The 27,611-nt window shown below is 52.9% G+C and overlaps 2 protein-coding genes across 4 annotated transcripts; one reads left to right on the top strand and one right to left on the bottom strand.

Moving 5' to 3' along the window:
- Positions 1–57: 57 nt before the first annotated feature.
- KLHL18 (kelch like family member 18) lies at positions 58–15,686 on the bottom strand. 2 transcript variants are annotated; one of them, XM_027730131.2, is made up of 10 exons: positions 15,501–15,686; positions 8,640–8,770; positions 8,369–8,509; positions 6,380–6,578; positions 4,766–4,926; positions 4,535–4,671; positions 3,478–3,715; positions 2,518–2,622; positions 2,221–2,332; positions 58–1,640 (listed from the first exon to the last, which is right to left on the bottom strand). In XM_027730131.2, exons 1-10 carry the CDS (start codon positions 15,642–15,644, stop codon positions 1,254–1,256), a joined length of 1,755 nt encoding a protein of 584 aa, XP_027585932.1. In that variant the 5' UTR covers positions 15,645–15,686; the 3' UTR covers positions 58–1,253. The 2 variants fall into 2 exon arrangements, with proteins under 2 accessions (XP_027585932.1, XP_027585933.1); XM_027730132.2 differs by having other exon boundaries at positions 3,478–3,700.
- Positions 15,687–15,752: 66 nt separating this feature from the next.
- Positions 15,753–27,105, top strand: KIF9 (kinesin family member 9). 2 transcript variants are annotated; one of them, XM_027730135.2, is made up of 17 exons: positions 15,753–15,862; positions 16,715–16,792; positions 17,196–17,305; positions 18,068–18,155; positions 18,721–18,886; positions 19,012–19,115; positions 19,936–20,148; positions 20,805–20,888; positions 21,006–21,098; positions 21,785–21,932; positions 22,666–22,730; positions 23,369–23,446; positions 24,520–24,588; positions 25,221–25,322; positions 25,602–25,657; positions 26,089–26,230; positions 26,962–27,105. In XM_027730135.2, the coding sequence occupies exons 1-17, from the start codon at positions 15,773–15,775 to the stop codon at positions 27,103–27,105; spliced, it is 1,830 nt and encodes a 609-aa protein (XP_027585936.1). In that variant the 5' UTR covers positions 15,753–15,772. The 2 variants fall into 2 exon arrangements, with proteins under 2 accessions (XP_027585936.1, XP_039246755.1); XM_039390821.1 differs by lacking the exon at positions 16,715–16,792.
- Positions 27,106–27,611: the final 506 nt, after the last annotated feature.

The following is a 27,611-nucleotide window of genomic DNA, read 5'->3' as shown; positions in this document are numbered from 1 at the left end:
CCAAAGGAATTCCCACCCCCAGGAAGCCAGCAGTGGACAGTAGATGGAAGCAATGGATCTGAACTGATAGATCACATTTATAGCCAGATATGCTCATTATAGACCCCAAAATATACACAGTACCCCAATATAGACATGACATGTACACCCAGAGCGATCCCGAGGGACGCTGGGAGTCAGGAATGAGCAGGGGCAGGGGGTTGGGGTGGACATCCCGCTCCGAGCCCCCCGGAACGCTGGGATGGGGCAGGACAAGGGGGGAGCCCCCCATCCCTTGGCTGCTGGGATTAGTGTCACATTCCTGCCCGGAGGAGGTATGGCTGTGCCGAGGGCTGGCACGGGAAGAGCCGGGCACGGAGCGCTCCGGAGGGACGGCGGATCACGGTCATGCAGGAGAAGGGCTGATGCAGGGAAGCTGCTGACGGGCAGCTCTTTGGCTCTGCCAGCATTCCAAAGTTTCCTGGCACAAAACCCACTGCACAAAAGACCTTTCCCAGCGGAGCACAACAAATTCACGTTTCTTTCTTGCCTCTCCTAAAAAAAAATCCTGGCTGTTCCTCTCCAAGCTGCCTCTTGGTCTTGGAAAACATCTCAGTATTCAATTTAAAGGACATCTTGATCACTTATTCCCCATTTTGAAACCCTCAGGCTGTTGGAGTCGTTCACATCCATCCCTCTCCAAAACGATCTGCTGGTTTAACCGACCTGTTCCTCTTCCTGGTTTCCCCATCCTGTGGCTCCTGTGGAGAAATTTTCCACATCGAGCTGAGGAAAGCACGAGGAGCTGGGAGGGTCTTGTGTAAGAAGCACCTGGAACCGACAGCGCTGGGTTCGTTCTGTTCTGAGACCCCCCTGTGTGACCACGACGCCCCTCGGGGGGTTCAGGTGGGTTTGGTGCTCCCAGAAGGTGCAGATGGATTTTCCAAAGTCATTCCAGTGGCTGTTTTGATGTCAGAATTAAGCCTGTCCCCCTCTCCCCCGGCCCATGGCAGTGCTTCCCAAAGGGAAATGGACAGCGAGATGGATCCGCTTGGCCACTGCTCCGGGAGAGGCCGAGGGGTCCTTCCCCACACGTAAACTCACCACATTTGATCTTCCAGGACCTTCACCCCAAAAACCTCCCCATGGGCATCATTCCATCGAGTCTTTCCGCGCTCGCGCCGAGCGCCTGGAAATCCCGGCACGCTCCGAACCTCTCGCTGAAGACTAAACACCCCCCCCCCTCCCAAAGTCCCCCCGGAACCTTCCGGAGCTCAGATGGTGAGGAGGGGGACGCAGCCCACGCCCACCCCGCCCTCGTGGCACACCATGGGCGCCATGAACGTCCAGCGGTTGCTCTCGGGGTCGTACATCTCCACGGAGCTGAGGTTGGACTGTCCGTCGTAGCCGCCCACGGCGTAGAGGCGGCCGCAGTTGGGCACGAGGGACACGCGGCTGCGCCGGCTGTTCATGGGCACCAGCAGGTACCACTGGTCGGCCCCGGAGCTGTACACCTCGGCCGCGCTCAGGAAGGCCGAGCCGTCGTAGCCGCCGCACACGAACATGCGGCTGCCGAGCGCGGCCGCGCCGTGGCGGCACCGCTTGTTGAGCATGTTGGACACGGCGTGCCAGGACGAGGTGTGCGGGTTGTAGTACTCCACCTGCGGGCAGGGAGGGCGCGGGACGTCAGGGAGAGCGGCTTGGGAAACGCCCGGGGAATATCCCCCCACGCTGCTGAGGCACCACCGCCAATCCTCCGGGAGTTTTGGGCGTCTCGTGACAAGACACTGAGGGGCTGGAGCGTGTCCAGGGAAGGGAATGGAGCTGGGAAGGGGCTGGAGCAGCAGGAGCAGCTGAGGGAGCTGGGGGGGCTCAGCCTGGAGAAAAGGAGGCTCAGGGGGGACCTTCTGGCTCTGCAACCCCCTGACAGGAGGGGGGAGCCGGGGGGGGGTCAGGCTCTGCTCCCAGGGAACAAGGGACAGGAGGAGAGGGAGTGGCCTCCAGCTGTGCCAGGAGTGGTTTAGGTTGGATATCGGGAAAATTACTTTCTGGAAAAGGTTGTCCAGCCCTGGCACAGTGGTGGAGTCCTCATCTCTGGAGGGATTTCAAAGCCCTGTGGATGTGGCACTTGGGGACATGGGTCAGGGGTGGCCTTGGCAGTGCCCGGGAATGGTTGGACTGGACGGTCCAAGAGGGCTTTTCCAACCTCAAGCTGAGGAGTTCCCAGGATCCCAGCCTTACACTGTTGAAGATCTGCAGCCCGTCGTGCCCTCCCGACACGTAGATCCGGCCCTCGAAGACGGTGACTCCGGCGGCACTGCGGTTGGAGCTCATGGGGGTCACTGCTGTCCACCTTGGAGGGACAGGGCAGAGGTCAGGGACAGCCCCAGAGTCCACGATTTTCTAGGAGTGGCTTCCACCAACTCTCCTTTTACCACCCCTTATTTAAACCACTCTCACAGCCCAGATGCCCTGTGGTGCCCATGGCACATGAGCACAAAACTCATGGAAAAGCTGTAGGATGTGGAAGGCTCTTACTTGTTTGTCTCTGGAGAGTAGGACTCCACGGAGTTGAGGGACGAGTTCCCATCGTATCCACCGCACACGTAGATCTGCCCATCCAGCACCACCGTTCCCATGGCGCTGCAAGGAACGGCAGGACCCCGTGAGAAGGCTGGAGGTGCTGCCACACTGACCCCAACACAGCCTGCCTGGCCCCTGTGCCATCTCCTCTGTCATCCCAAAGAACCTCCTTTTCCCTGGATTCACTTCCAAATGGCTCAGTCCCACCTAAGCCGGGAGTCTCACAGGTTGTGAGCACTGCTGTGAGCACCTCAAATCCTGGGGGCAGTTCTGGGCCCCTCAGGACAAAAAGGACATGGAGGGGCTGGAGCGTGTGCAGGGAAGGGAAGGGAGCTGGGAAGGGGCTGGAGCAGCAGGAGTGGCTGAGGGAGCTGGGGGGGCTCAGCCTGGAGAAAAGGAGGCTCAGGGGGGACCTTCTGGCTCGCTGTAATTCCCAGGAAGGAGGTTGGAGCCGGGGCGGGTGAGTTGGACTCTGTTCCCAGGGAACAAGGGACGGGATGAGAGGAAACGGCCTCAAGCTGTGCCAGGGGAGGGTCATGTTGGATACTGGGACAATTTCTTCCTGGAAAGGGCTGCCCAGCCCTGGCACAGCTGCCCAGGGCAGGGGTGGAGTCTCCATCCCTGGAGGGATTTCAAAGCCCTGAGGATGTGGCACTTGGGTCTTAACACCTTTCCTCCTCCATCCGTGCCGTGACATACCCACGGAATTTTGTTGAGCTGCTTCTCACCAACAAGCAGCACCCAAAATCAGCATGAGCATCCCGAAACCAGCCAAGCAAATCCCACCTGCTTCCAAGCTGCTCCACTCCCTCCTCTCCCACACACAGACTCCTCGTCGGTGGCCACCACCCCCAGCACTCCAGCCTCGTTTTTCCCCGCTGCTCCGAAGGTCCCTCCCCGGGGAGCTGCACGAACCTCCTCTTGCTGTTCATACTTTCCACTTTGGACCAGGAATCCGTCTCTGGATTGTAGACCTCCACGGTGCTGAGCCTGAGCTGGCCGTCGTAGCCGCCGATGGCGTAGAGGAGCCCGTTGACCACGGCGACCCCGACGCGGCTCCGCGCCGTCGTCATGGGCTGGCACTTCTCCCACCGGTTGGCAATGGGATCAAACACCTCCACCACGTTCAGGGAGTCGCCTGCGTAAAAATTTGCTACTCAAATTAAAAGAGGGAGAGCTGGTGAAGCCCTGGGAACCTGAGGGAACCCCTGGTTTTCTTTGGGAAAACATCTGGGCTCTGCTAGGATGGGATGGCATCCAGAGGGACCTGGTCTAGTGGAAGGTGTCCCTGCCCATGCCATGGGGTGGGATTGCATGATCCTTAAGGTCCCTTCCAACCCAAACCATTCTGGGATTCTGTGCCCTGTCCTGGGCCCTCACATCCTGTTCCAGCCTATCTGCTCCCACAGAGCCAAGGCAGAGGCATTTCCCAGTCACTTCCCAGTTCTCCCCCAGAGATGCTGCTCTGAACAATTCCCACAAAACACACTCCAGTACTCCAAAAGATCGTGGAACACTTCCCAGCTTTCCTGTGCTCTGCACCAGGAGCCCCGACGAGTCCCAGGCTGTGGAAGTGGCACCTCCAGTGCCCTCCAAGGGGCAGCAGAGACCTGCAGTCCCATCTGTGCTGTTGCTGCTTCACGTTTCCCTGAACACTTTCTGTTCCCTTTTTACACCATGGTCTGGCCCCTGTGAATATGTGGTGACTGCACATGTGATCCCACAATCCCAACAACATCCCAGAGACACCTCCAGGTCCTCCTTGGAGTTCCAGGCAAGGACACACCAAGAATGTGCCCTAAATAAACCTCATCAGGACAGGATTTGAGTTGGAAGACGTTAAACTACAGGCACACCTTGGGCGCTCCATTGGAAGGGCCGGGAGGAGGAACCGCTCAACGCTCCAACCTGAGGGAATTTCCCCATCCCGTGGTCCTCCCCAGCTCCCCGTGGCCTTTCCACTGCAAGGTACCTGCCGAGTTCAGCCCTCCCACGGCGTAGATCAGCCCTGCTATGGACGTGCAGCACCGGGGGCGTGTCTTGAACGCCGGGAGGTGCGGCCGGCGCTCCGGCATGAGGTGGTAATCCTTGGCTTCGTCCACCAGATCCCTGGAATGCAGTGAGTCAGGAGTTAAAGAGGAGCTCTGACTGCCTGGAGGCAGAGGCAGATTTAAGCCTCTGTGACCCCGCGCCCCAGGCTCACCTGCATTTGTGGCAGCAGCGCACCAGGTCGTCCTGCTGGACACGGTCCGTGAGGAATTGCGGCCGGCACAGCGGGAGGCGGATCTTGGAGAGGAGCTCGGGCAGGAAGGACTCCCTCTGGTCTCGGTCGTACCGGATCCAGGCTAAGGCAGCTTCAAACACCTTGGGAGAGAGGGGTGGGAAGTTGGGAGTTTTGGGTTTTGCTGCTGGCGCCACTTGATTGATGGAAAAAGAAATGGCATGGAATTGTAGGATCCCGGAGTGGTTTGGGATGGAAGGGACCTTAAGGATCACCCAGTGCCACACCCTGCCATGGGCAGGGACACTTTCCACTAGCCCAGGTTGCTCCAAGCCCCACCTAGCCTGTCCTTGGACTCTTCCAGGGATCCAGGGGCAGCCACAGGTCCTCTGGGAAATCCATTCCAGTCCCTCCCCACCCTCCCAGCCAACAATTCCTGACCACTATCCCATCTAACCCTGCCCTCTGGCAGTGGGAAGCCATTTCCCCTTGTCCTGTCCCTCCATCCCTTGTCCCCAGTCCCTCTCCAGCTCTCCTGGAGCCCCTTCAGGCCCTGCCAGGGGCTCTCAGCTCTCCCTGGAGCCTTCTCTTCTCCAGGGGAACACCCCCAGCATTCCCAGTCTGGCTCCATAGAGGTTTTTTCTCCACCTCCGACTTATCCTGCAACAATCCCGGGGGATTGTACATTTAACACAAGTGTTTGCAGGGAGCTGAAGGAGCTGTGAAGAGAATTTTGGCAGAGGAGGTGGGACAGAAGCAAAATCCTGTTTATTTACTGAGAAAAACCAGCAAACTGGGAAAGGAGAAAGGGAATGCTGCTGCTCCATGAAAAACCAGGAGACAGGTTGGATGACAGGGATCCATCTGTTCACTTTTCCCCCATTCTCCCCCTCTTCCCTCACTTTTCTTCTTTTTTTTCTGTATTTTTCTCTTTCTGACCCAATTTTTTCATCACTTCCCCATTTTTCCACCTTTTTTTGCTCTTCATTGACTTTCTTTCCTTAATTCTTCCCAGTTTTCCTTATTTTTCTTATTTTTTCCACTTTTCTCTCCACTTTTCCCTTTACTTTCTATTTTCCCTTTATTTTCAACTTTTTTCTGTTTGCTTTCCCCTGGTTTTCTCCCTTTATCCTTGGTTTTCTCTGTTTTCCCCAATTTGGCTTCTTTTTTTGCCCAATCTTTTCCTTTTCTTCCCACGTTATCCCTTTATTCCCGTTTTTCTGCTTCGTTCCCGTTTTCCCCCATTTTTCTCGCTTTCCTGCTTCCCCCCCTTCTTCCCACTTTTCCTTCTGTTCTCCCTCTTTCTTTTTATTTTCCCACCGTTTGCTTTTCCCCGCATTGCCTTTCCTTGATATTTTCTGTTTGTTCGTTTTTCCATTTTGTTGGTTCTGCTCCCGTTTTTCTGCTTTTTTTTTCATTTTCCCCTTTTTTCCCCCTCATTCTTCCCTTTTATTTCCCTCCTCATTTCCACCATAGCTCTGTTTACCACCTCTTGTTTTTCCCCGCTGTCTTCTCCTCATCTTCATTCAGACCAGGAATAGGATCATTCCCATTCCCATTCCCACTCCCAAGCCCCACCCTGCTCCAGGGACACACCTGCTCTTCAGACTTCACGTTGAGCTCATCCCTGGAAACGAGCTCCAGGACGTCCTCGAAGGGCAGGGCCAGGAACTCCTCGGACATGGAGACCTCCACGAAGTGCTGGTGGATGAAGCTGTTGGCGGCGTCGTAGAGCACCGCGCACATCATGGTCTCGGCGAACTGCCGCACCCCCAGGCAGTTCTTGGGATGGAGCCTGGGGAAAGTGGGGACAGGAGGGCAAGAGGAATGTCAGTTCAATGGAAGAGAAGCTGTGGCTGCCCCGTTCCTGGAAGTGTTCCGGGCTGGATGAGGCTTGGAGCAAGCTGGGCTAGTGGAAGGTGTCCCTGCCCGTGGCAGGGGGTGGCACTGGATGATCCTTAAGGTTCCTTTCCAAGCCAAGCCATTCCATGACTCCATGGAGCAAGACAAGCAGGTTCCAGCTCCCTGAACTGACCCCCACGGAGATCTCCAGGTGAATCCACGGCAGAGCCAGAGGATGGCAAACACAACTTAAAAATGTTCCCTCAGCCCTGCCAAGGAGGCACTGGACAGACCCAGGTGGCTCTGGGGCAGCCACAGCTGCTCTGGGAAATCCATTCCAGCCCCTCCCCACCCTCACAGCCAACAATTCCTGCCCACTATCCCACCTAGCCCTGCCCTCTGGCACTGGGAAGCCATTCCCTGTGTCCTGTCCCTCCATGCCTTGTCCCCAGTCCCTCTCCAGCTCTCCTGGAGCCCCTTCAGGCCCTGCCAGGGGCTCTCAGCTCTCCCTGGAGCCTTCCCTCCTCCAGGGGAACCCCCCCAGCTCTCCCAGCCTGGCTCCAGAGCAGAGGGGCTCCAGCCCTGGCAGCAGCTCCGGGGCCTCCTCTGGACTCTCTCCAGCAGCTCCACATCCTTGTGCTGTTGGGAGGGACTCTCACATGAGGGTGACTCCAAGGGCTCCCACAGATCTTGGTTACAACACAGCTGCCCAAAAATGTCCCAGATCTCAATTCCACTTTAGGAGGAGAGCTCGGTGTCCATGTCCCAGCTGTCTGGGATGGGGAGAATCCTCTGCTTTTCCTGTTACTACCCAAATTCACAGCTGGGCACTCAAATCCAGGAGCTCGCTTAGGACACCTGGCTGCTCCTGGGAGAATTTTGGTGGCCAATCCCTGTATTTGGTGGGTGTATTTAATGTCACTCCATGGAACACACTGAGCAGCTGCAGGGAAGCCAAGCTGGGGAAACTAAACCTGTCAGACTCCCTGGCACGGGTGGAGAATCCATGTGGAGCATTTCCAAAGAATATCCCAGCTTTCCATTTCCAGATCATGCTGCTGGAACAGTCTCATAGCCAAACACCACTGGGGAAATCAAAAAACATGGGAGCAATTTAAGGCTCTGCCACAGTTTCCTGTGCAGCTCCTGGGCTGAGGCACTTTGTTCCCTTTCTGGAACATGTACAGCAGCAGGAAGGGCAATTCCTGCCCGGATGGGTTCTTAGAAAGGGAATGATTCCCTCCATTTTGCTCGGGATATCAATTCCTTTGGCTGGCCAAGGTCTTTTATTGTGTCTCAGCACCTCAAAAGCCTGATAAGCTATTTTATAGGGAATGAGAATGACAGGAAAAGGGGGAATGGCTTTAAGCTGAAAAAGGATAAATTTAGATGGGATGTTGGGAAGGAATTCCTGGCTGGGAGGGTGGGGAGGCCCTGGCACAGGTTGCCCAGAGAAGCTGTGGCTGCCTCATCCCTGGAAGTGTCCAAGGCCAGGTTGGAGCAACCTGGGCTGGTGGAAGGTGTCCCTGCCCATGGCAGGGGGTGGCACTGGGTGAGCTTTAAGGTCCCTTCCAACCCAATTTGTGATTCTATAATTCCACAAATGACAAATTTTGGGATCCAAACACCTCCTCATCCCACTGGCAGGGGACATCCCGGCCCTCCCACGCCGCACACAGGTGACTAAAGCCTTGCTGCTGTTGGGGTGCAGCCAAACCCCCCTCAAGAGACCCCCCCCCTTACCTTTCCCTAAGGAATGTACAACAGGCATCCTTGATGTTCTGGAGCTGCAGGAAGCTGGCCCCCATGAGCAGGGACTGCACGTTCTGCTGGTCGATGGCCAGGTGCCCGTTGTAGGCGAAGTTGATCAGAGCCTCCAGCGCGCTGAAAACAGGGAGAAAGGGCGGGAATGCCACCGGATTCCAGCTGGGATGGGCTCTACCCACAGCACAGGGTTTGCTGGGATCACCCAGAGCACCCCCCCCGAGCGCCGGGGGTGTCCCTGGGGTGTCACCTGGGGTCCATGCCCTGCATGACGATCTCCTCCTGCTTGCACTCCATCATGTCGTTGGTGAACATGGCGTGGAAGTACGGGATGGACGCCGCCAGCACGATCCGGTGGGCGCTGAACTTGTGGTCCCCCACCTGGAGCAGGGCAAAGGGGCAGGAGGAGGGATCAGCAGGGATTCCCGGCGGCACAGCTCTGCCGGGATCCAAGGATTCTGGGCAGGTCTCTGCTCCCATTAGTTCTCTCTGTCGGTTCAGCGCCTTTTTCCCTAATTTCCATGGTAATCTGACTCATCCCACTCCATGGCCATCGGAGATTTTTTCCCCTTACTTAAGCAAAATGTTCCCATTCGAGCTTTGTTTTATGGGACGAACCAGCTGGCACAGCAGGTTCTCTGCATTCCAGGTTCTCCAAGGATTCCTTCTCCTCCACAAAACCCTTCACTCCCCTTTCATCTCCAAATGCTGTTTGGATTGAGGATTTCCATGATTCCCAACAGTGCCTTCCCTCTCCCTCTGGGCCTCTGGTTTGCACACCCAGCAAACACAAACTTCCTGGGAGTTTACAAAGCAAAATTCCTGCCAGATGGAAAAAAAAAGAGGCACTTTTGGAGAGCCTTGTCTTTGCCCTGGGCAGCCCTGAATCCCTGAATCCCTTCCTCTGTGCCTGGAATACGCTGCACCAATCCTGCTGTCCTGGATTCTGCAGAATTCCTAATTCCCAGAGCAAAATCAGAAGTGAAATGGTAGGGACTGTTAGAGCTCATGGAAAAAACCCCTCACAGATACTTGTGTGTGACTGTGCAGGGATCAAGGTGTGGATCAATCCCTTCCCCTAATCCAAAACCACAGGGAAAACATCCCGGAGGCTCCAAGAACTGAGAGCTGAGCCCCAAATAGGTGCAAAATCACCATCAGCTTCCCTGTGTGCACACAGTGGGATGGGGAATGTCTGGGAGAAGGAGTCAGGAGTGCTTGGACAGGCAAAGGAGCCCGTGGTCCATGAGGGGATGGAGTTCAGGGTCACGATCCCTGGCTCAGGTTAGGAAGGAATGTTGGTGGAGCAGATTCCCCACCCTGGCCAGAGCTTCAAAAATACTAAAATACCCCAAATTTAATGAGAAAGGCCCAGAAAAGAAGCAATTCCAGAAGCTGAGCGTTCCTGGGAGCTGACAGAACCTCCCTGTGCCCATGGGATTTTCATTCCCTCCCTCACTCCCACGTGAGCACACCTGGGAATTCTGCTCCTGGTCACCTCTCCATGTCCCAGCGCTGCTCAAGGTGAATAAGGACACTCAGGTGCTGGAGGGGTTTTTTTTTTGGGAATTCTCAATGGGGAAAGGTTTCCACGGGGCCAGGCCCAGCCTGGCTGACCACGGTGACAAACTCCACATTCCACATTCCACATTCCATCCCCCAGGAACACCCGACCTGCTCCGCAAGCTCCGGCACTTCCCGCTCCATCCCTTCCCCAGGGATGAGGCCATTCCAGCAGCAGCTGCTCCCGGCCCAGCCCACTGATGGGAAGAATAAACAGTGGGAAAAACTGGCAACACCAGCAAAATAGCTCTTATTAATACACCTCCATCCTGCTGGGAAAGCCCTTCCCAGGTGTCTCGAACATCCCAAAACACAGAAAAACTCCATTTTTTTCTTGGATATTCCTGAAAGGTGAAGGGAAAAGGTCTCTAATCTCTAAAATTCCAAAAGATATCCCAGTGCCTGGAAGGAATTCGCTCCAACTGGTTTGTTTGGATGAGTGTTCCCATTCAGAGTGTGCAAGAAAAGAAACATTTTCCTTGACTTTCATTTCAACTCCAGGCACAAGTTGCCAAAAATTTCAGCTGTTCCAACCCCATTTTACCTTTCTAATAAATAAAAATGGCACCTCTTAAATAATAAATAAACAGGCACCTCTTAAAGTGAAACACCTGCTTCAAATGCATCCAGTGACCCTTGAGATATATCCAAAATTATCCCAGGGGGAAGTTCTGGGGTCTCCAGTACAGGACATGGAGGGACTGGAGCATGTGCAGGGAAGGGAAGGGAGCTGGGAAGGGGCTGGAGCAGCAGGAGCAGCTGAGGGAGCTGGGGGGGCTCAGCCTGGAGCAAAGGAGGCTCAGGGGGGACCTTCTGGCTCTGCAACCCCCTGACAGGAGGGGGGAGCCGGGGGGGGTCGGGCTCTGCTCCCAGGGAACAAGGGACAGGAGGAGAGGGAACGGCCTCCAGCTGTGCCAGGGGAGGGTCAGGCTGGATATTGGGAAAATAATTTCATGGAAAGGGTTGGAACACATTGGCACAGCTGCCCAGGGGGAGTCCCCACCCCTGGAGGGATTTCAAAGCCCTGTGGATGTGGCACTTGGGGACATGGTCAGTGGTGGCCTTTGCAGTGCTGGGGGAGGGTTGGACTTGCTGATCACAGAGGGCTTTTCCAACCTAACCCATTCCATGATTCCATGCTCCAAGTCCCAACACAATGGATGTCAGTGCTGTCCAAGGGCTGAGGGTTCCCCCACACTCCAGTTCCAGGGATGCAGCGCCCTGATCTCATCCCAAACAGCCTCATTATCCCTAACACACCTGGGCATTGCAAAAGCCAACATCCACAGTCATCCTGCAAGATTCCTGATGGGATAATGAGAGCTGTACCATCCCTCATGTCTGGAGCACCACCCTTTTGGGTGGTCCTGCACTGGGAATGATCCCTGGGAGCAGTGACATCCACGGAGCTGCACCAGCAAAGAGCTCGGGAATATTTCCTGGTTGTGGACAAGACAAAAACTGGGATTCCTTCTTTTTGGAACCTGCTCCTGTAAAGCTTGAGGGCCCTCAGGGAGATGGATAAATTGGGATCTCTGCTCCAAAGCCATCGTTATGTTCATTCCACCAGCACTGGGTGGCAAGTCCCGAAGGAACAACTCCATTTCTTGCTGCAGGCAAAGGACAAGTTTTTCCTGTAGAAAATGGGAAACACTTCCAAGGGTGAGCACACAGAATGTGTCCACTCGGCTCATCCTCGTGTCTTCTGCTTCCAGAGTGCTCCCTACCTCTAGAGCCAAAGGATCTCCCTTCCCAGGACCAAACAAACACACTTTCCTACCTGATGGATTCAGGCTGGAATCACCCAAGTCTAAGGAGAAAGTGGGAAAGAGCTCATCCTCCTCCTGATATCATTCCAGGATGTTCTGTTTTACAGTGGATAATTTTAGCTCCCTTTTTTTTAAGGGAAAGGAAGCTGCTTCCCAGGAAAAAGGAACTTTGCAAGCATCCTTCCAGACCCCAGGAGTCACAGAATTCCCTCCCGACACGTCTCCAAAGGAATGTGCTCCCGGACACCCCCACAGCACAAATGTTAACAAATTCCCGGGAACAGGGAGCCTTTCTCCAGGAAAATGGTGTAGGTGGAAGAAAGGCATCTATTGTTTTCCTGATGTCGCCGCCCCGCAGTGCTGAGGAGTCTGGAGTTTTTGGCAGGAAAGACCTCCAGCATTCCCCAAAATCCTCTTCTCTCCGTGACGTTGGCACCGGAGTCACCGAGAGGCCAAAGCGGGAGGGGAGCTGTGTCCAACCCATCCCAGCACGGTTCTGCTGGGAGAGGTCATGGACTGCACCTGGATCAGGCAATTCCAAGCACAAATCCAGGCTGGATGGAGAATGAGAAGAGACCGGAGGGGAAGGGTTTGGGGGTGTTGGTGGGTGAGAAGAGAAGGCTCCAGGGAGAGCTGAGAGCCCCTGGCAGGGCCTAAGGGGGCTCCAGGAGAGCTGGAGAGGGACTGGGGACAAGGCATGGAGGGACAGGACACAGGGAGTGGCTTCCCACTGCCAGATGGGATACTGGGAGGGAATTCCTGGTTGTGAGGGTGGGGAGGCCCTGGCCCAGGTTGCCCAGAGAAGCTGTGGCTGCCCCTGGATCCCTGGAAGTGTCCAAGGCCAGGTTGGAGCACCCTGGGCTAGTGGAAGGTGTCCCTGCCCATGGCAGGGGGTGGCACTGGATGATCCTTAAGGATCCCTTCCATTCCAAACCATCCCAGGATTCCATGATAACGTAACCAATGGCTTTGAAGCAGAAATCACATCCCCTTTGCACGTCCAACAAACCCAAATTCCCAGGGAATTCCCTGCCAACTCAGAGGATCTGAACTGCTTTGCTGAATCCCAGTCCCTCCATGTCCTCCAGGGACAGGGAGCATCCCGAGGGGGTCAGCTCCAGCCCTGCTCCTGCAAGGACAGCAAAAAGACATTTCATGGAGTCCCAGAAGCAGAAATGCTCCCAGTTTCTGTAAGGGAAGAGCTGATGGCAGCTCTTCCAACACATCCTGTCACGATCCAAACCAGCTCCCAACTGCTGCATGACAAGACTGGAGTCAGATCCTTAACCTGCAGCTCTCTGCCTTGCAGGTCTCCAGCTCCTCCAAGCAAACAGATATCCTCTCTCCTTCTGGGCTGGTTTTCCTGGAGGATCTCCCAGACCTGCTCCAAGATCTGCAGAGCAGCCAAGCACTGGGAGGATGAAGGAGCTGGAATCAGGCAGGCAGCCTGAGCTGTCTGGAATTCCACTGATCCACAGGCTCCTCCACTTCTGTGTCAGCTCTCGGGGTGCAACTGCTCCAGTCTGGGGGGTTTGCTTTGGAAAACAGCCTGCTTTGGGAAAACTGGGATTAGGAGGGAAGAGAAGCCAAGAGGACTGTCACCTGTCAGTGACAGGCCTGCACATGGAACAAATAATACAGCCTCTCCAGAGCTTGGAATTACTTCAATTTTCCAGGCCTGGATTGTATTTTAAGAGACTTTTCTATTTGGTCTTGGAATTAGTCATGGAAAAATGGCATTGGAGCAATTTGGGACCGAAGGAGGAGCTGCAGCAACAAGAGGGGCTCCCGTTAACTCTGCTCTCCAAGGATTTGGAAAGGCACAAACCTTCTCTCTTCCAACAGTTTGGCCAAGATTCCTGGAGGTGCCAGCCTGGCACTTGGACCTCCCTCCTCTGGCTCCGAGCAGGCAGGCAGGAGCAGGAGCTATAAATAGGATGTTATTCATTTTATCCCCCCTAAATTTGTCAGCGGAGAACAGGATGAATATTCCTTGCCTGTTTGACCGTGGTGCATTCCACAGGATTCCAGCAGGATGTGTCCCCAGGGAGCACTTGTACCTTGGCCTGAGGCAGGGACAGCAAATCCCAGCAAACAGAGCTGCCCGGGCAGTTTCCATCCTGGCAGGATGGAAAACAATCCTCGGGAAGAACACGGACACTGAGGGGCTTCTTCCCTGCCATGGAACAGCAGGTCAGGATCTCCAGATCAGGGAACAACATCCCTGACACCTCCACGAGAGCTGGAGAGGGAGCTGGGACAAGGGATGGAGGGACAGGACAAGGGGGAATGGCTTCCCACTGCCAGAGGGCAGGGTTAGATGGGATACTGGGAAGGAATTCCTGGCTGGGAGGGTGGGGAGGCCCTGGCACAGGTTGCCCAGAGAAGCTGTGGCTGCCCCTGGATCCCTGGAAGTGTCCAAGGCCAGGCTGGAGCAACCTGGGTAGTGGAAGGTGTCCCTGCCCATGGCAGGGGTGGCACTGGGTGATCCTTCAGGTCCCTTCCATCCCAAACCAGTCTGGGATTCACACCAATACACATTTTAATCCTAAAAAAAAAACAGTGCTCTCCATCCCAAACCAGTTTTGCCACAGAATTCCCTCAGGTTCCAGCACAGGCTATCCCAAATACACCCTGTGGAAGGTACAACCACTTCCAAGGTGGATCACCACCCTCAGTCCCTCTTCCCAGCAGGCTACAGCTGATCCACAGGGATGGAGCAGCCCCCTATATCCATGGGGTGCTCCCTATCCCACATCCTGCCTCCATGACAGGCACAACCCTCTCCAGCTCCTCTCCCTGAAAAGTTTCAGGATGAGTAGGCTGGGAAGCACCTTCCCACTTAATTAAACTTCAGAGCTAATTCTGGAATGACTCAACATTGCTCCCACCCCACAGACTCCTCCGAGTTTGGAATCCTGAGGGATTCCAGCAACTCCTGCCTGGCTCTCCGAGCCCTCCCAGCCATTCCCTGCACAGCCAGGGACCCAATCCTGAGGATTTTCCACAGCTACGGATTATTTCTTTGATGTAGGAAAGGAATCTTCTCCCGTGGGTGGGAGCAGTTTGATCCATAAACCTGCACCAACCCCACCCACAGGCCCTCACAGCCCCCCCCACCAGGGCTGGGGAGGTCCAAGACCCCTTGACACCCCACTGAGGGGGTTTGGGGGGGTCTCAGCACCACCTCTCTCCACTACCAAATCCATGAGAAGGAGGGACCATCAGCTCCCCTTCCTGCCCATCCAAGAGGGTCTCAGCCACCCCCTTATCCCCCACCAAAGGGGCTCCAGGGGACTCCAGCTGCCTCATTCCCTCTGGAAAAGAGGTTGGGAGGGTCCCTCAGTGCTCCCTCAGGGACTGGGGTCACCCCCCAGGTCCTCCCTGGGGTCTCCCCTTACAGGCTGGGGTCTTCCCTCGGGGGCCTGGGGGTTCCTCAAGTCCGTTCTCAGAGTCTGGGGTCCCCCCACAGGGGGGCACAGGGGTCCCTCAGCTCCTTCTCAGGGGTCTGGGGAGTCCCTCAAGTGCCCCCTCAGAGGCCAGGGGGTCCCTCAGCTGCCCTTTCTGAGATTGGGGTCCCCCATCTCCCCCACAAGGGCCAGGGGGTCCCTCAGCCCCCATCAGGGGCCGGAGGGATCCCCAGCTCCCTCTCAGGAGCCAGGTGATCCCTCACCCCTCCCCTCAGGGACCAGGATCCCTCAGTCCCCCTCAGTTCCCCCCCAGTGACCGGGAGGGTCCCTCACCTCTCACCCCTCGTGTCCCCCCCACACCTCCCGCACCTTGAGCGTCACATCGCAGAGCTTGCCCTGCCGCCGGATCTCGCCCATGACGCCGTAGCCGCGGCTGGGCAGGTCTCCCACCGAGAAATGCACCAGGTCCTCGGGGTCCAGCTCGGGCTCCGCCGCCGCCGCCGCCTCCAGCATCGTCCCGGCCGCTCCCGCCGCGCTTCGCCCCCGCCGCGCGCTGGCCCCGCCCGGCCGCCGTACCCGCTCCGCTTCCGGGACGGACCGGAAGCCGCCGTTGCCATGAAGAACAGGAAGTGGACGCTGCCATGGCGACACCGGACGCCACCTCGAGCCGGAGCCGGAGCCCAAGCCTGGGCAAGGGGATGACGAAGGAGTCGCCGCCTCGCTCCGCAAGGGTTAGTCGGTGCTGCTGGCTCCGGGAGCGCGGTCACACGGGCATCGCTCTCCCCCTCACAGCATCCCCCCTTCTCCCCCCCCCGGAACGGTTTGGGATGGAAGGGAGCTTAAAGATCATCTTTTCCACCCCGTGCTATGGGCAGGGACACCTGCCACTATCCCAGGTTGCTCCAACCTGGCCTGGGACACTTCCAGGGATGGGGCAGCCACAGCTTCCCTTGGAAAGTCCCAACCCTTCCAGACGGATTTTGCACAAATTCCTGCCCAAATCTTCTCACTCGAGGTGTGGGAAGGGAACCTCTCACTTCCAAGGCTTTGGAGAGATCGCTCAATCCGTGTTTGGTGCAGCAAAACAGGCTCAGTTGGTCCGTGTGTGTCCAGGTATTGTGTTTTTCCCATGGAATGGGGTCTGTGTTTCCCTGGCAGGAGGAAGATCGGCAGGAGGAGGTTGAGCAGCTGGAAAAACAACAGGGTTCTGCCTCCTCCTTCCAACAGGTAATCCCAGCTGGGCACAGAATTCCAGGCTGGTTTGGGCTGGAAAGGACCTAAAGGATCATCTAATTCCAACCCCCTGCCAGGGGCAGGGACACCTTCCACTAGCCCAGGTTGCTCCAACCTGGCCTTGGACATTCCAGGGAGGGGGCAGCCACAGCTTCTCTGAGCAATTCCCAACTCTTGGAGATGGATTTTGCCCAAAGTCCTGCCCACCTGAGCTGTTGGAAGGGGAACTTCTCAATCCCAAAGCCTTGGAGAGATGGCTGAATCCATGTTCAGTGTGGCAAAAGGGGTCGGTTTTCCCGGGCCTCCAGGTGTGTTTTTCACATGGAATGGGGTCTGGTTTTCCCTGGCAGGAGGAAGAGAAGCAGAAGAAGGTTCAGGGGTCAGAAGAGCAACGAGGTTCTCCCTCCAAAACAAAGACTAATTCAAGGGTAATCCCAGCTGGGCCCACTTGGAATCCTGGAATGGTTTGGGTTGGAAGGGACCTGAAAGCACATCCACTATCCCAGGTTGCTCCAAGCCCCATCCAACCTGGCCTTGGACACTTCCAGGGGTGGGGCAGCCACAATTTCTCTGGGCAACCTGTTGCTTCCCATCTCCTGGTGTTTATAAACACTCCCAGGAATCGTTGCTTTTATCCTCACATCCAGCAACAGGCATTGTTGCAGCGAGGAAAATTCCACTCGTTTGGAATTTGTTCTCTCTGATCCATAGGAGAATTTTTCCCCAGGATTTTCCCCTCCTCCTTTCCCTGCTGTACTTCTTTCTTTGAAGAAATAATTCCCAACTGCTCCAACACTGGGTTTTGTTTTTTTTTTTTTTTTTTTTGGACAGGCTTCTGCAATCTCCAGGAGATCCCAGGCCCAGGAGAAGGAGGAGGAGGAAGAGGAGGAGGAGGAGGGGAACAGCAATTTCTCTCTGTTCCCTGATAGTGACTCTTTCAGGTATCCCCCAAAGGTTTTAAATCCAACAAGTCTTGGTTCAGCTCCAACCTCCACATTTCATTTCAGAGCAGGTAAAATGGTGGAGAGATCCCAGAAATCCTGAATATACAAGAAATTCAAAAGATTTTGTCCTGAACTAGAAGTTATCACTAATTATTACATAATTACTGAGCACAGGCTGTCTGGAGGAAATAACTGAGGGGAAAATATGGGATCTACACCTTCCAGGGATTCCCAAACATTCAGTTCATGTGTCTCAGGTGTGGCTTTAGCAGCTGGATGGTCCCTGAGCCCTCCTCAGGTGGGTTTTACTCAGCAGATCCTCCAGCCTGGCTGGATATTTGCTCCAGGAAACCGAAGTTTGGGTGTTTTTTAGGAATTTAAAATATTTAAAAAAACAAAAGAAAATCAAACAAAAGAAAATCCCCCTCCTATTCCTGCAAATATTTCCCTTTGCAAGCCTGAGAGGAAGAAAACTTGTGTTATTGAACACTCCTGTGCCTGGTACACAGGAGGAAATCAGGATCATTAAGACCCTTCTCTTTTCAGTTTTCCAAGCAGGACAAGGCTGGAAAGGATTTCCAGCAGCTCTTTGCCCACAGTTGCTTTTAATAAAGAATAAAAACTGCAGCTGAACCTTTACCAACACTTAATTTTTTAAATTTGACTGCTCTGGAGTTCTCCTTTTCCCAACAAATGATATAAATGTCATTTTAGGGATTGCAACATCCTTATTTTCCTGGCTTTTCCCTCTCTGTTTAGACCCATAAAGCCAATCCAGGCCTTTGTGCGAGTCAAGCCCACGGCTCATTTTGCCCGAGACATGATCAAGTTTGGGACAGACAACAAGGTAGAGTGAAAGAAATTCCCAGTGGGAAAGGTTTGGAGTTTGCTTTCAGCTTTGCCCACGGAAAAGGCAGGATTTTCCCATCCCTTAAGGCCATGGATAACGTTTTGGGGCATGTTGGTTCCTGCCTGACAGTGGTGTTGCCTGACAGTGGTGTTGACTATGGAAAACACACTTCTGGTGGTACAATCACCAGGAAAACCCTCAGAAGGGCTGGGACTGACTGATCCAGGAGGAATTCCCAGTGGGAACCACAGCTTGGCACAGTATTTCTATCCCCCCTTGTGCAAGTTCCTCCCTTCACCTTCTCGTGCTTAATTCAGAATTTCCCTGAGACACAAAATAATTGAAATTTAAACAGTTGAGCTTAACCACATTTCTTCTTTATTTAGAATAATTACCCCCAGAAATTCGAGAGTATTACCAGGTATTTTTAGCACATCCATAACCATCCAAGGGAGTGAAATAATCCTGGTGTTTGTGCTCCCTTTCCTACTTAATTCCAGGTCCCCAATCCCTGGAGCTCCTCACGCTGTTGAATTGATCTCCCTCTCTTTTTGGGTTGCAGAGCATCGACATCCACATCGAAAAAGATGCCAGGGGAGGGATTGTGAACAACTCCTCCACTGACTGGTCCTTCAGGATGGATGGGCTCCTCCACAACACCTCCCAGGACAAGGTTTATGAGACTGTGGCCAGGGACTTGGTGGCTGCAGCTTTACGTGGCTACAATGGTGATTTATTGCTATTTTTGTAATTTTTATAATAAATAGGGGTTTGGTTTGAGGACAGATCCATTGGCTGTTCTGTTTGAGGCTCCCCCCCCCCGAGTTTATCCTTTTGGTTTGGGATTTTCCAGGCACCATCATGTGTTATGGGCAAACTGGGGCTGGTAAAACTTACACCATGACTGGAGCAACTGAGTATGAGCACCGAGGGATCATCCCCAGAGCCATCCAGCAGGTACTGGATCTGGGAAGAGGGGCTGGGAGGAATACCAGGGACACCTCTTGTATCTGCTCTCGCTGATAGAAAAGTGTTTTAACACAGTGAATATGATTTATGTCTTTTTTTTCCCCCTTCATTTCACCTAAGGGATGAGGGTTAAAGAAATAAAGCAGCTTGGCTGTCATTCACAGAGGTTTAGTTCTACCTGCTCGTGGAAAAGTCTTGCTGCTCCCCAAAGGTCACCAAGCCTTCAAAAGGGGTGTTTTCCAAGCTACCATTTTGTGATATCCTGTTAAAACTGATCATAAAACCATTAAGGTTGGAAAATACCTCTAAGGCCCTGGCCCAGGTTGCCCAGAGAAGCTGTGGCTGCCCCTGGATCCCTGGAAGTGTCCAAGGCCAGGTTGGAGCAACCTGGGTAGTGGAAGGTGTCCCTGCCCGTGGCAGGGGGTGGGACTGGATGATCCTTAAGGTCCTTTCCAGCCAACAGCATTCCAGGATTCTCTGATTCCATAAGATCATTGAATCCAAATCCAAGTCAAGCCCTCAGGCAACCACAGCTCAGCTTTAACTCCACACACCCAAATGTACTTGGAGCTGTTCAGAAATATCTCTATATACATATCTCTACATATCTTAGATAAATGTATAGCTTATATATAGCTTAATATCTTATATCTATTTCTGTCTTATATCTATTTTAATCATATCTATTTTAATCTTATATCTGTTTATATCTTACATAAACATCTACATAGAAATATCTTCTCTGGGAAGCCATAAATAGCTAAAAATCCTGTCTGTGAACGGAAACAAACTCTGTGTCATTGTGCAGGTCTTCCAAGCAGCTAAAGAATCCCCTGGCCTCTCCATCACTGTCCTAATTTCCTACCTGGAAGTCTACAACGAGGCCCTGTTTGACCTCCTGGGCCCTGGTTCCAGGAACACCCCCCTGGCTGTCCTGGATTCCCCTCAGGGGGTTTGTGTCAAGGGTCTGTCCATCCATCCTGTCAGCCACGAGAAGCAGGCCCTAAATCTCCTTTCTGAGGCAAGAGAACCCAAACATTCCCTTTATTCTCTGTATTATTTTGTTGGCTGAGGGAGGAGGCAGGAAAGCAGGAGGTGTGTGGCCAGGAGGGTTGGGCAGCCAACACTCTTTTTTCTCCTTATTGTGGGTGGAACATCTTTGCAGCCCTTGTTCTCCCAAGGAAAATGTCCCTGGCACAGGGATTCTGGGAGATGCTCCAAGAAAAGGGTCTTTGGCAGATAGTTTGGGGTGATCATGGTTAGATTTTACAGCAGGACTGTTCACACAGTGGGTTGGATTTGTGAGGGGAGTCTGAGTGCTTAGATCAGCATCTTTTCCTTGTGGCTCCTTCAGTTCATGAGGAGAACAGGAATAAATGGTTGGCTCTGGAAGCAGGAAGTGTGTTCTCACCCAGAGCCCTCTGGTGTCCTTAAAACCTTTCTCTGGCCTTTTTAATGACGGGCCTGTGGTGTCCTGAGCTCTGGAGTGTGCTGGAAATCCCTTTCTAAAGAGCAGAAGGATGCTGATGAAGGCTGGGATTGCTGGGGTTGTTCACCTGGAGAAGGGAAAGCTGCTCTTCTGCGGGTAACTGAAAGATCCAGGGAGGTGTTCCCTGACTGCTCCTCAAAAAGCCACAATCCCATGAGCTGAGCCTTGAATTTTGTCTCCATTTGCAGGGTGGGACCAACAGAGCAATAGCAGAGCACGCCCTGAATAAGAATTCCTCCAGATCCCACTGCATCTTTACTATTTATATTGAGGTGAGAGCTCCAGAGATGTTTCAAACAGCTTTTTAGGGATTCAAAGAGGACCTTTGCAGTCTGTTTTTTTTTACTGTGTTTCAGTTCAAGTGCCATTTATATTCTGTTCTCCCTCAGTGTCATTCCAGAGTTTACAGGAATCTCAAAGGCATTAAATCTAAAATCACCTTGATAGACCTGGCGGGTTCTGAGAGACTGAGCGAGGTCCCGGTGAGTGCTGGGAACCCCTCGGATCCCACGTGTTTTGGGCCCCTCAGGGCAAGACATGGAGGGGCTGGAGCATGTCCAGGGAAGGGAAGGGAACTGGGGAAGGGGCTGGAGCAGCAGGAGCAGCTGAGGGAGCTGGGGGGGCTCAGCCTGGAGAAAAGGAGGCTCAGGGGGGACCTTCTGGCTCTGCAACCCCCTGACAGGAGGGGGGATCTGGGGGGGGTCGGGCTCTGCTCCCAGAGAAACTTCCTCCTGGCTACCCAACCCTGGCACAGCTGCCCAGGGCAGGGGTGGAGTCTCCATCCCTGGAGGGATTTCAAAGCCCTGTGGATGTGGCATTTGGGGACATGGGCAGTGGTGGCCTTGGCAGTGCTTGGTTGGTCTCGATCTCAGAGGCCTTTCCCACCCTCAGCAGTTCCCTGATTCCATAACATTCTGTATTGATCAGAATTTAAATTGCACCAGCCCTGTGACAAACACACCCTTTGGGAAGGAAATCCAAGTCCTTGTAGACTTGTAATGAAAAATTGAGGTCTCTGAAAGCTTGTTTTCAAACTGGAGAAAGCTCCAGATCATGAATTTGTTGGGTCTGAATCAGCTCCTGACCCTCGGAGGTTTTTTCTCTGCTTTTTCCTGCTGTTTGGCCAGAAACATGTTATGGAAACTTCCCCTTTTGATCTCCCTTGCAGTCTGCAGGACACATCCGGAAAGAGAACTTCTACATCAACAGGTCCCTGACGTTCCTGGAGCAAATCATCCTGGCCCTGGCTGATCCCTGGAGGGACCACATTCCCTTCCGGCAGAGCAAACTCACTCACGTCCTCAAGGACTCCCTGGGTAAGGGCTGGGCCTCACAACAGCCCCAAAGGGCTCCTAAAAGTGCTGTTTCTATGAGAATATTAAGTCCTAAGGCCATAATTTATCATGGAATGGTTTGGGTTGGAAGGGACATTAAACCTCACCCAGTGCCACCCCCTGCCATGGGCAGGGATGCCCTCCACTGTCCCAGGTTGCTCCAGCTTGGCCTTGGACACTTCCAGGGATATGGAATCCACAGCTTCTCTGGGAATCCTGAAAAACACAACCTTTATAAACTCCTGGAAATCACAGTTTTTATTCCCATGTTTTCATTGCATTGTCACTCCGTGGAAACACATCTGACCTTTGTTTTTAAGTCACTCTGTGCCCTCTGGAGGGACAGTCACACTCTGGCTGTGTCCTTTGGACATCTTCAAATCAAAGTGGCTTTAGGTGGAATACTGGGAAGGAATTCCTGGCTGGGAGGGTGGGGAGGCCCTGGCCCAGGTTGCCCAGAGAAGCTGTAGCTGCCCCTGGATCCCTGGAAGTGTCCAAGGCCAGGTTGGAGCAATCTGGGCTAGTGAAAGGTGTCCCTGCCCACGGCAGGGGGTGGGATGGGATGATCCTTAAGGTCCCTTCCAACCCAACCCATTCTGGAATTTTGTGATTCTTCTGTATTTTAAACAGCACATAACATAATGAATTCCAGAAAAGGAAACAACAACCCCCCCAATTATATTCTTTACTTTATTTTTATTATTATTTTTCCCAGGGGGAAACTGCAACACTGTCCTGGTGACCAACATCTGTGGGGAAGCTGCTCATGTGGAAGAGACGGTGAGTTGAAGGGATTCCTGCAGGATCCAAGCCTTGTTCCTGCTGCTCCTTGGTTTAAGGAACAGCCTCTGGAGGGTTCTGGAAGGGAAACATCCTGCCTGATTCATCCCAAACGTTGGAAAGCTCATCTTATCTCAGAGGCTCAGAAAACAGACTCCTGTCAGCTGAGAGCCTGGAGCAGGGCAGCTCACATTTAAGCTCACTGGAGAGTGTTAATTATCATTATTATCCAGCTCTAATGGGTTTCCATGGGACATCACATAATGGGCTCACTGGAATTGCACCAGTTCACAGCAGAGCTGGATCAGGAATCAGGAGGAACTTCCCAACAGGTTGGTTTTTAACCTGTGAAACGATAAAATCAGGGACAATCTCCCTTTGTGAACTGGATGAGCTTAACCACACCTGTAACACACAGGAGGGAATCCCTTGGAGCAGTGACATAGACTTTAAATGGATTAAAACTTAACAGTTAAATAGATTTCATATTTCCATGTCCTTGGATCTGACACGGAGCAGTTAAATAGATTTTTTATATTTCTGTGTCCTTGTATCTGACTTAATTAAGCAGTAACAGGTTTGGAAAATGATCTCCCTGCCAGTATCTCTTTCAGTTCCTTAAAATCCTTGTTTTCCAGTTGTCTTCCCTGCGCTTTGCCACCAGGATGAGGTGGATCATGGCAGAGCCAGTTGCCAACGTGACGTTTGAGCAGGAGGTAAGGAAAGAACGGGAGTGGAGGAAGGAATTTTTGCTCAAAGTCATTAATATTTAGGATAATAACCTTAAAAACCAGAGGAAAATTAGGTAGTTCCATAAGTCATCCCTTCTCAGCCAAGCTGACATTGCTAATTTTAGGTGGATGACAAAATGGATTAATATTAAACTTTTTAAATAGGTATCCAGTTAGCTGAGAGGGAACAGCCAGGCAGTGACATGTGGAAATTTTTTCAACTGCATGTGAATCTTTTTCTGATAAGATTCACCTCTCAACAGAGATATTTTATTGTGAACTACTCCCCTGACCTGTGGGGAAATCACCCCAATCCTACCTGCAGCTTTACATGGCGTTATCCCCATTCCTGCTGGTGAAGTAACATCTTTTCCACAACTGGGAAAACTTGGTTGAACAAGGAAATAATTTAAGGAATTATTTAAAGAATAATTTAAGGACAAGGATCACAGGATTTTAGGTGTCCTGAGGGTACTTCCACAGCTGGAGGAGTGGAAAAAACCAAACCAGAGGAGCTGAAATTGGAGTGTTTAAGGAACCTTTGTGCTTTGATGCTTCACAGCTCCCTTCAAAACAGTGTCCAGTTCTCCCTGAATCCCAAGATTTGGGTACTCACACCTTTCTGGGAACACATTTTAAAGAGTGAATCCTTGAAGGTGTTCCAGGTTCTGGAGCCATTCAGTCCAACCCAGCCCAGGAGGCTCCCTCCTCTGTCCCAGTGGGGTCAGAGCTGCTCAGTTCTGCTTGGCTTCCCAGATAATATCCCAGAGTCCAGAACTTGCTGATCCCTACAATGCCAGATCAGGAAATCATCACACTAAAAAGCAGGTGGCCCTTCTTTTGATGGCTTAAGGAGACTCTGCAGGACAGAAACTGTCCTGCTGGGAGCTAATCAAGGGCAAAATGTGTTCCAGACCCACCAATTCCCTCTGCAAACCCTGAGGGAGCTGCTATCCAGCTGGGATATCCTCCAGCAGCCAGTTCTGTGCTTCTTTTAGTTTTTTTTTCCCCCCTCCAATATAATTTAGTGATTTGCTCACCCTTTTTTCCCCTGTTAGGTGTCAGTGAAGGCTCTGGAGGAGGAGATTGATCTCCTGAAGCACGAACTGACCATGAAGGACATGTTTGTAAGGATCAGTTAACTCAGTGTCCAGTGGGATTGGATTCTTCCTTCAGCTTCCAACACCATCTTTTGGGGATTAGGGGAAGCTCTGAAGATCCCACACAGGGAGGTTTTGTTGTAACTTCAATCCTGAGCCACCAGAGATGTTTTTTTAAGGCTCTTGAAGCCCTTCTGTTGCTGGTTGGAACGGGAAGGGGAATGTTTGCTTCCCAAATCCCATCACCTGCCAAGTCAGGTGATGAGAATCCCAATCAGAAATGGGCACAGTAATGTCAGGTGTTTGCCAGACTGGTGGAATTCCGGAGTTCCAGACTGGTTTGGGTTGGAAGGGACCTTAAGGATCACCCAATGCCACCCCCTGCCATGGGCAGGGACACCTCCCACTAGCCCAGGGTGCTCCAAGCCCCGTCCAACCTGGCCTGGAACAGTTCCAGCTTCTCAGGACAACCTGTGCCACCCTCCCAGAGAAGAATTCCTTCCTTAAATCCAGTGTGAATCTCCCCCCTTTTAGTTTCAAACCCTCCCCCCTTGTCCCACCCCGACAGGCCCTGCTGAAAGCTTTGTCCCCATCGTTCTCCTCTCCCCCCCACCTGTTTGTAACTCCCTGATCCTCAGTTTTCCACATTTTTTCCTCAGGAAAATCGTTTGGTGACTTACAGCCCCCTGACTGGTGCCCAGAGAGCAGCAATTAAATCCCAAGTCCACAAATACCTCAGAGGAGACATTGAGGAGATCGATGTAAGTGGCTTTTTGGTGAAAAAGGACTGAAATATTGATTCCATCCCATTTTCCTCCAGGAAGACACAATAAAAGTGTCTTCTGAAGAGGCTTTTTTTTCCACCCCAAAGCACTACAGAACTGTAATTTAACTCCTTTTTTGCACGTTAGGGACTGTCTCCATGTTTTGGAAGCTTGAGGACAATTTTCCTCAGTCCTAAAACCCTTTAAATTGGTTTATTTGGAACTTCTTTAAAGAATGAATACCAACAGTGTTGGATTTATGCCTCTCTTCCTCAGATAGTGAACATCAGGCAAATCCAGGAGGTGTTTAAACAGTTCAAAGCGATTATAAGGTAAGATCATGGAATTCCAGGATGGTTTGGGATGGAAGGACCTTAAAGCTCATCCAGTTCCACCCCTGCCATGGGCAGGGACACCTTCCACAGGTTGCTCCAAGCCCCTTCCAGCCTGGATTGAAGGTTAAAATAAGGGGATGGGAATGAGCAGAGTTAATGTGATTTAATCTGGATCACAGTTATGGAAAGTATAAAAATACCCATCAAAAAGCTTCAATATCCAGGAGACCTGAAGGGAAGTCATGGAAAAAGAGAGGAAGAGAGTGGATAAAGATTATGATGGATGTGGGAAGCGTGGAGGGGGAAGGTGGGGTGTTTGGGGATGAGACCAAGGGGAAAAGGGGGTTTTCTTTGGAAATCTGATGCTGGCAGGATCACAGGTTTTCCCATGTGGAATATGATGCTTCAGGAGCTGTTTTCTCCCCCAGTCAACAGGAGAAAGACATAGAGGCCAAGTTACGGAGCAAATACCTGCTGGGAGACAGGGGGGAGTCCAAGGCTGACTTTGGGTCTGAGGTTGGTGAGGAGGTGGAAGATGAGGAGAAAGAGGACAAGGAGAAGAAGGATAAGGTAATGCCTGGCCCAGAATCCACCTTAGAACTGGCTACTGTGCTGCCAAAATGGGATTTGCCTCAAGTTCAGCTTTTCCCCGTCGAAATCAAACTGAGAAATGATTGTGGGATGGGTTGGGCAAAAAATGTGTGCAGAGCAGAGGTGCACCAGTTAATGAAGAGGAATTCCTGTCAGCAGAGGGTAGGCCCATTATCTGACCTTAATAATCTATTAAATGGGAATTAGAATCCCAGAATGGTCTGGGTTGGAAGGGATCCTAAGGATCATCCAGTGCCACCCCCTGCCGTGGGCAGGGACACCTTCCACCAGCCCAGGTTGCTCCAAGCCCTGTCCAACCTGGCCTTGGACACTTCCAGGGATCCAGGGGCAGCCACAGCTTCTCTGGACAGCCTGTGCCAGGGCCTCCCCACCCTCCCAGCCAGGAATTCCTTCCCAGTCTAAACATTCCCTCTGATCCTATAAAATATAAAGTAGGAGGTGCCCTGTCTACATCTCAGTTGTAAAAGGTGAGGTCAGATCACCTGGCTCTGCTGAGATCCCTCTTTTAATCCTTATAATTTCTGGAGCCAAGGATATGTATCATCCCTAGTCCATAAATCCTGCTGTGGACTCCAACACAGAGGTTTGAATTTCCAGGTCAGGTTGGACAATGGGGTGGGAGAGCTGCTGGGGAAGGGCTGCTCAGCTTCCATGGTGCAGACAGATGGTTTCTTCCTTTCTGTTTCCAGGCAGGTGTGGCTGATTTGGATGCTGGTTTGGTGCAGGAAGTGGAAAAGCTGCAGAGAGAGGCTTTGGAGACTGGAACTTCCTCTTCCTCACCCGTTCCTGGGGAGAAGAAGGAAGACAAGAAGAGTGAGGAGCAGATCAAGTGAGTGAAGCACCAGGCAGTTCTTCCTTTTCTCTGATAATCATGAAATCATGGAATTGTCAAGGTTGGAAAAGGCCTCTGAGATCATCAAATCCAGCTGGTCCCCCAGCACTGCCAAGGCCACCACTGACCATGTCCCCAGGTGCCACATCCACAGGGCTTTGGAATCCCTCCAGGGATGGGGACTCCACCCCTGCCCTGGGCAGCTGTGCCAGGGCTGGACAGCCCTTTCCAGGAGGAATTTTCCCAATATCCAACCTGACCCTCCCCTGGCACAGCCTGAGGCCGTCCCCTCTCCTCCTGTCCCTTGTTCCCTGGGAGCAGAGCCCGACCCCCCCCAGTTCCCCCCTCCTGTCAGGGGGTTGCAGAGCCAGAAGGTCCCCCCTGAGCCTCCTTTTCTCCAGGCTGAGCCCCCCCAGCTCCCTCAGCTGCTCCTGCTGCTCCAGCCCCTTCCCAGCTCCCTTCCCAGCTCCCTTCCCTTCCCTGCACACGCTCCAGCCCCTCAGTGTT

The sequence above is a fragment of the Pipra filicauda genome, unplaced genomic scaffold, assembly GCF_003945595.2.
Source record: "Pipra filicauda isolate LSUMZ 115617 unplaced genomic scaffold, ASM394559v2 scaffold874_size61936_pilon, whole genome shotgun sequence".
Lineage (NCBI taxonomy): Eukaryota > Metazoa > Chordata > Aves > Passeriformes > Pipridae > Pipra > Pipra filicauda.
This window is presented reverse-complemented; position numbering and strand designations above follow the sequence as displayed.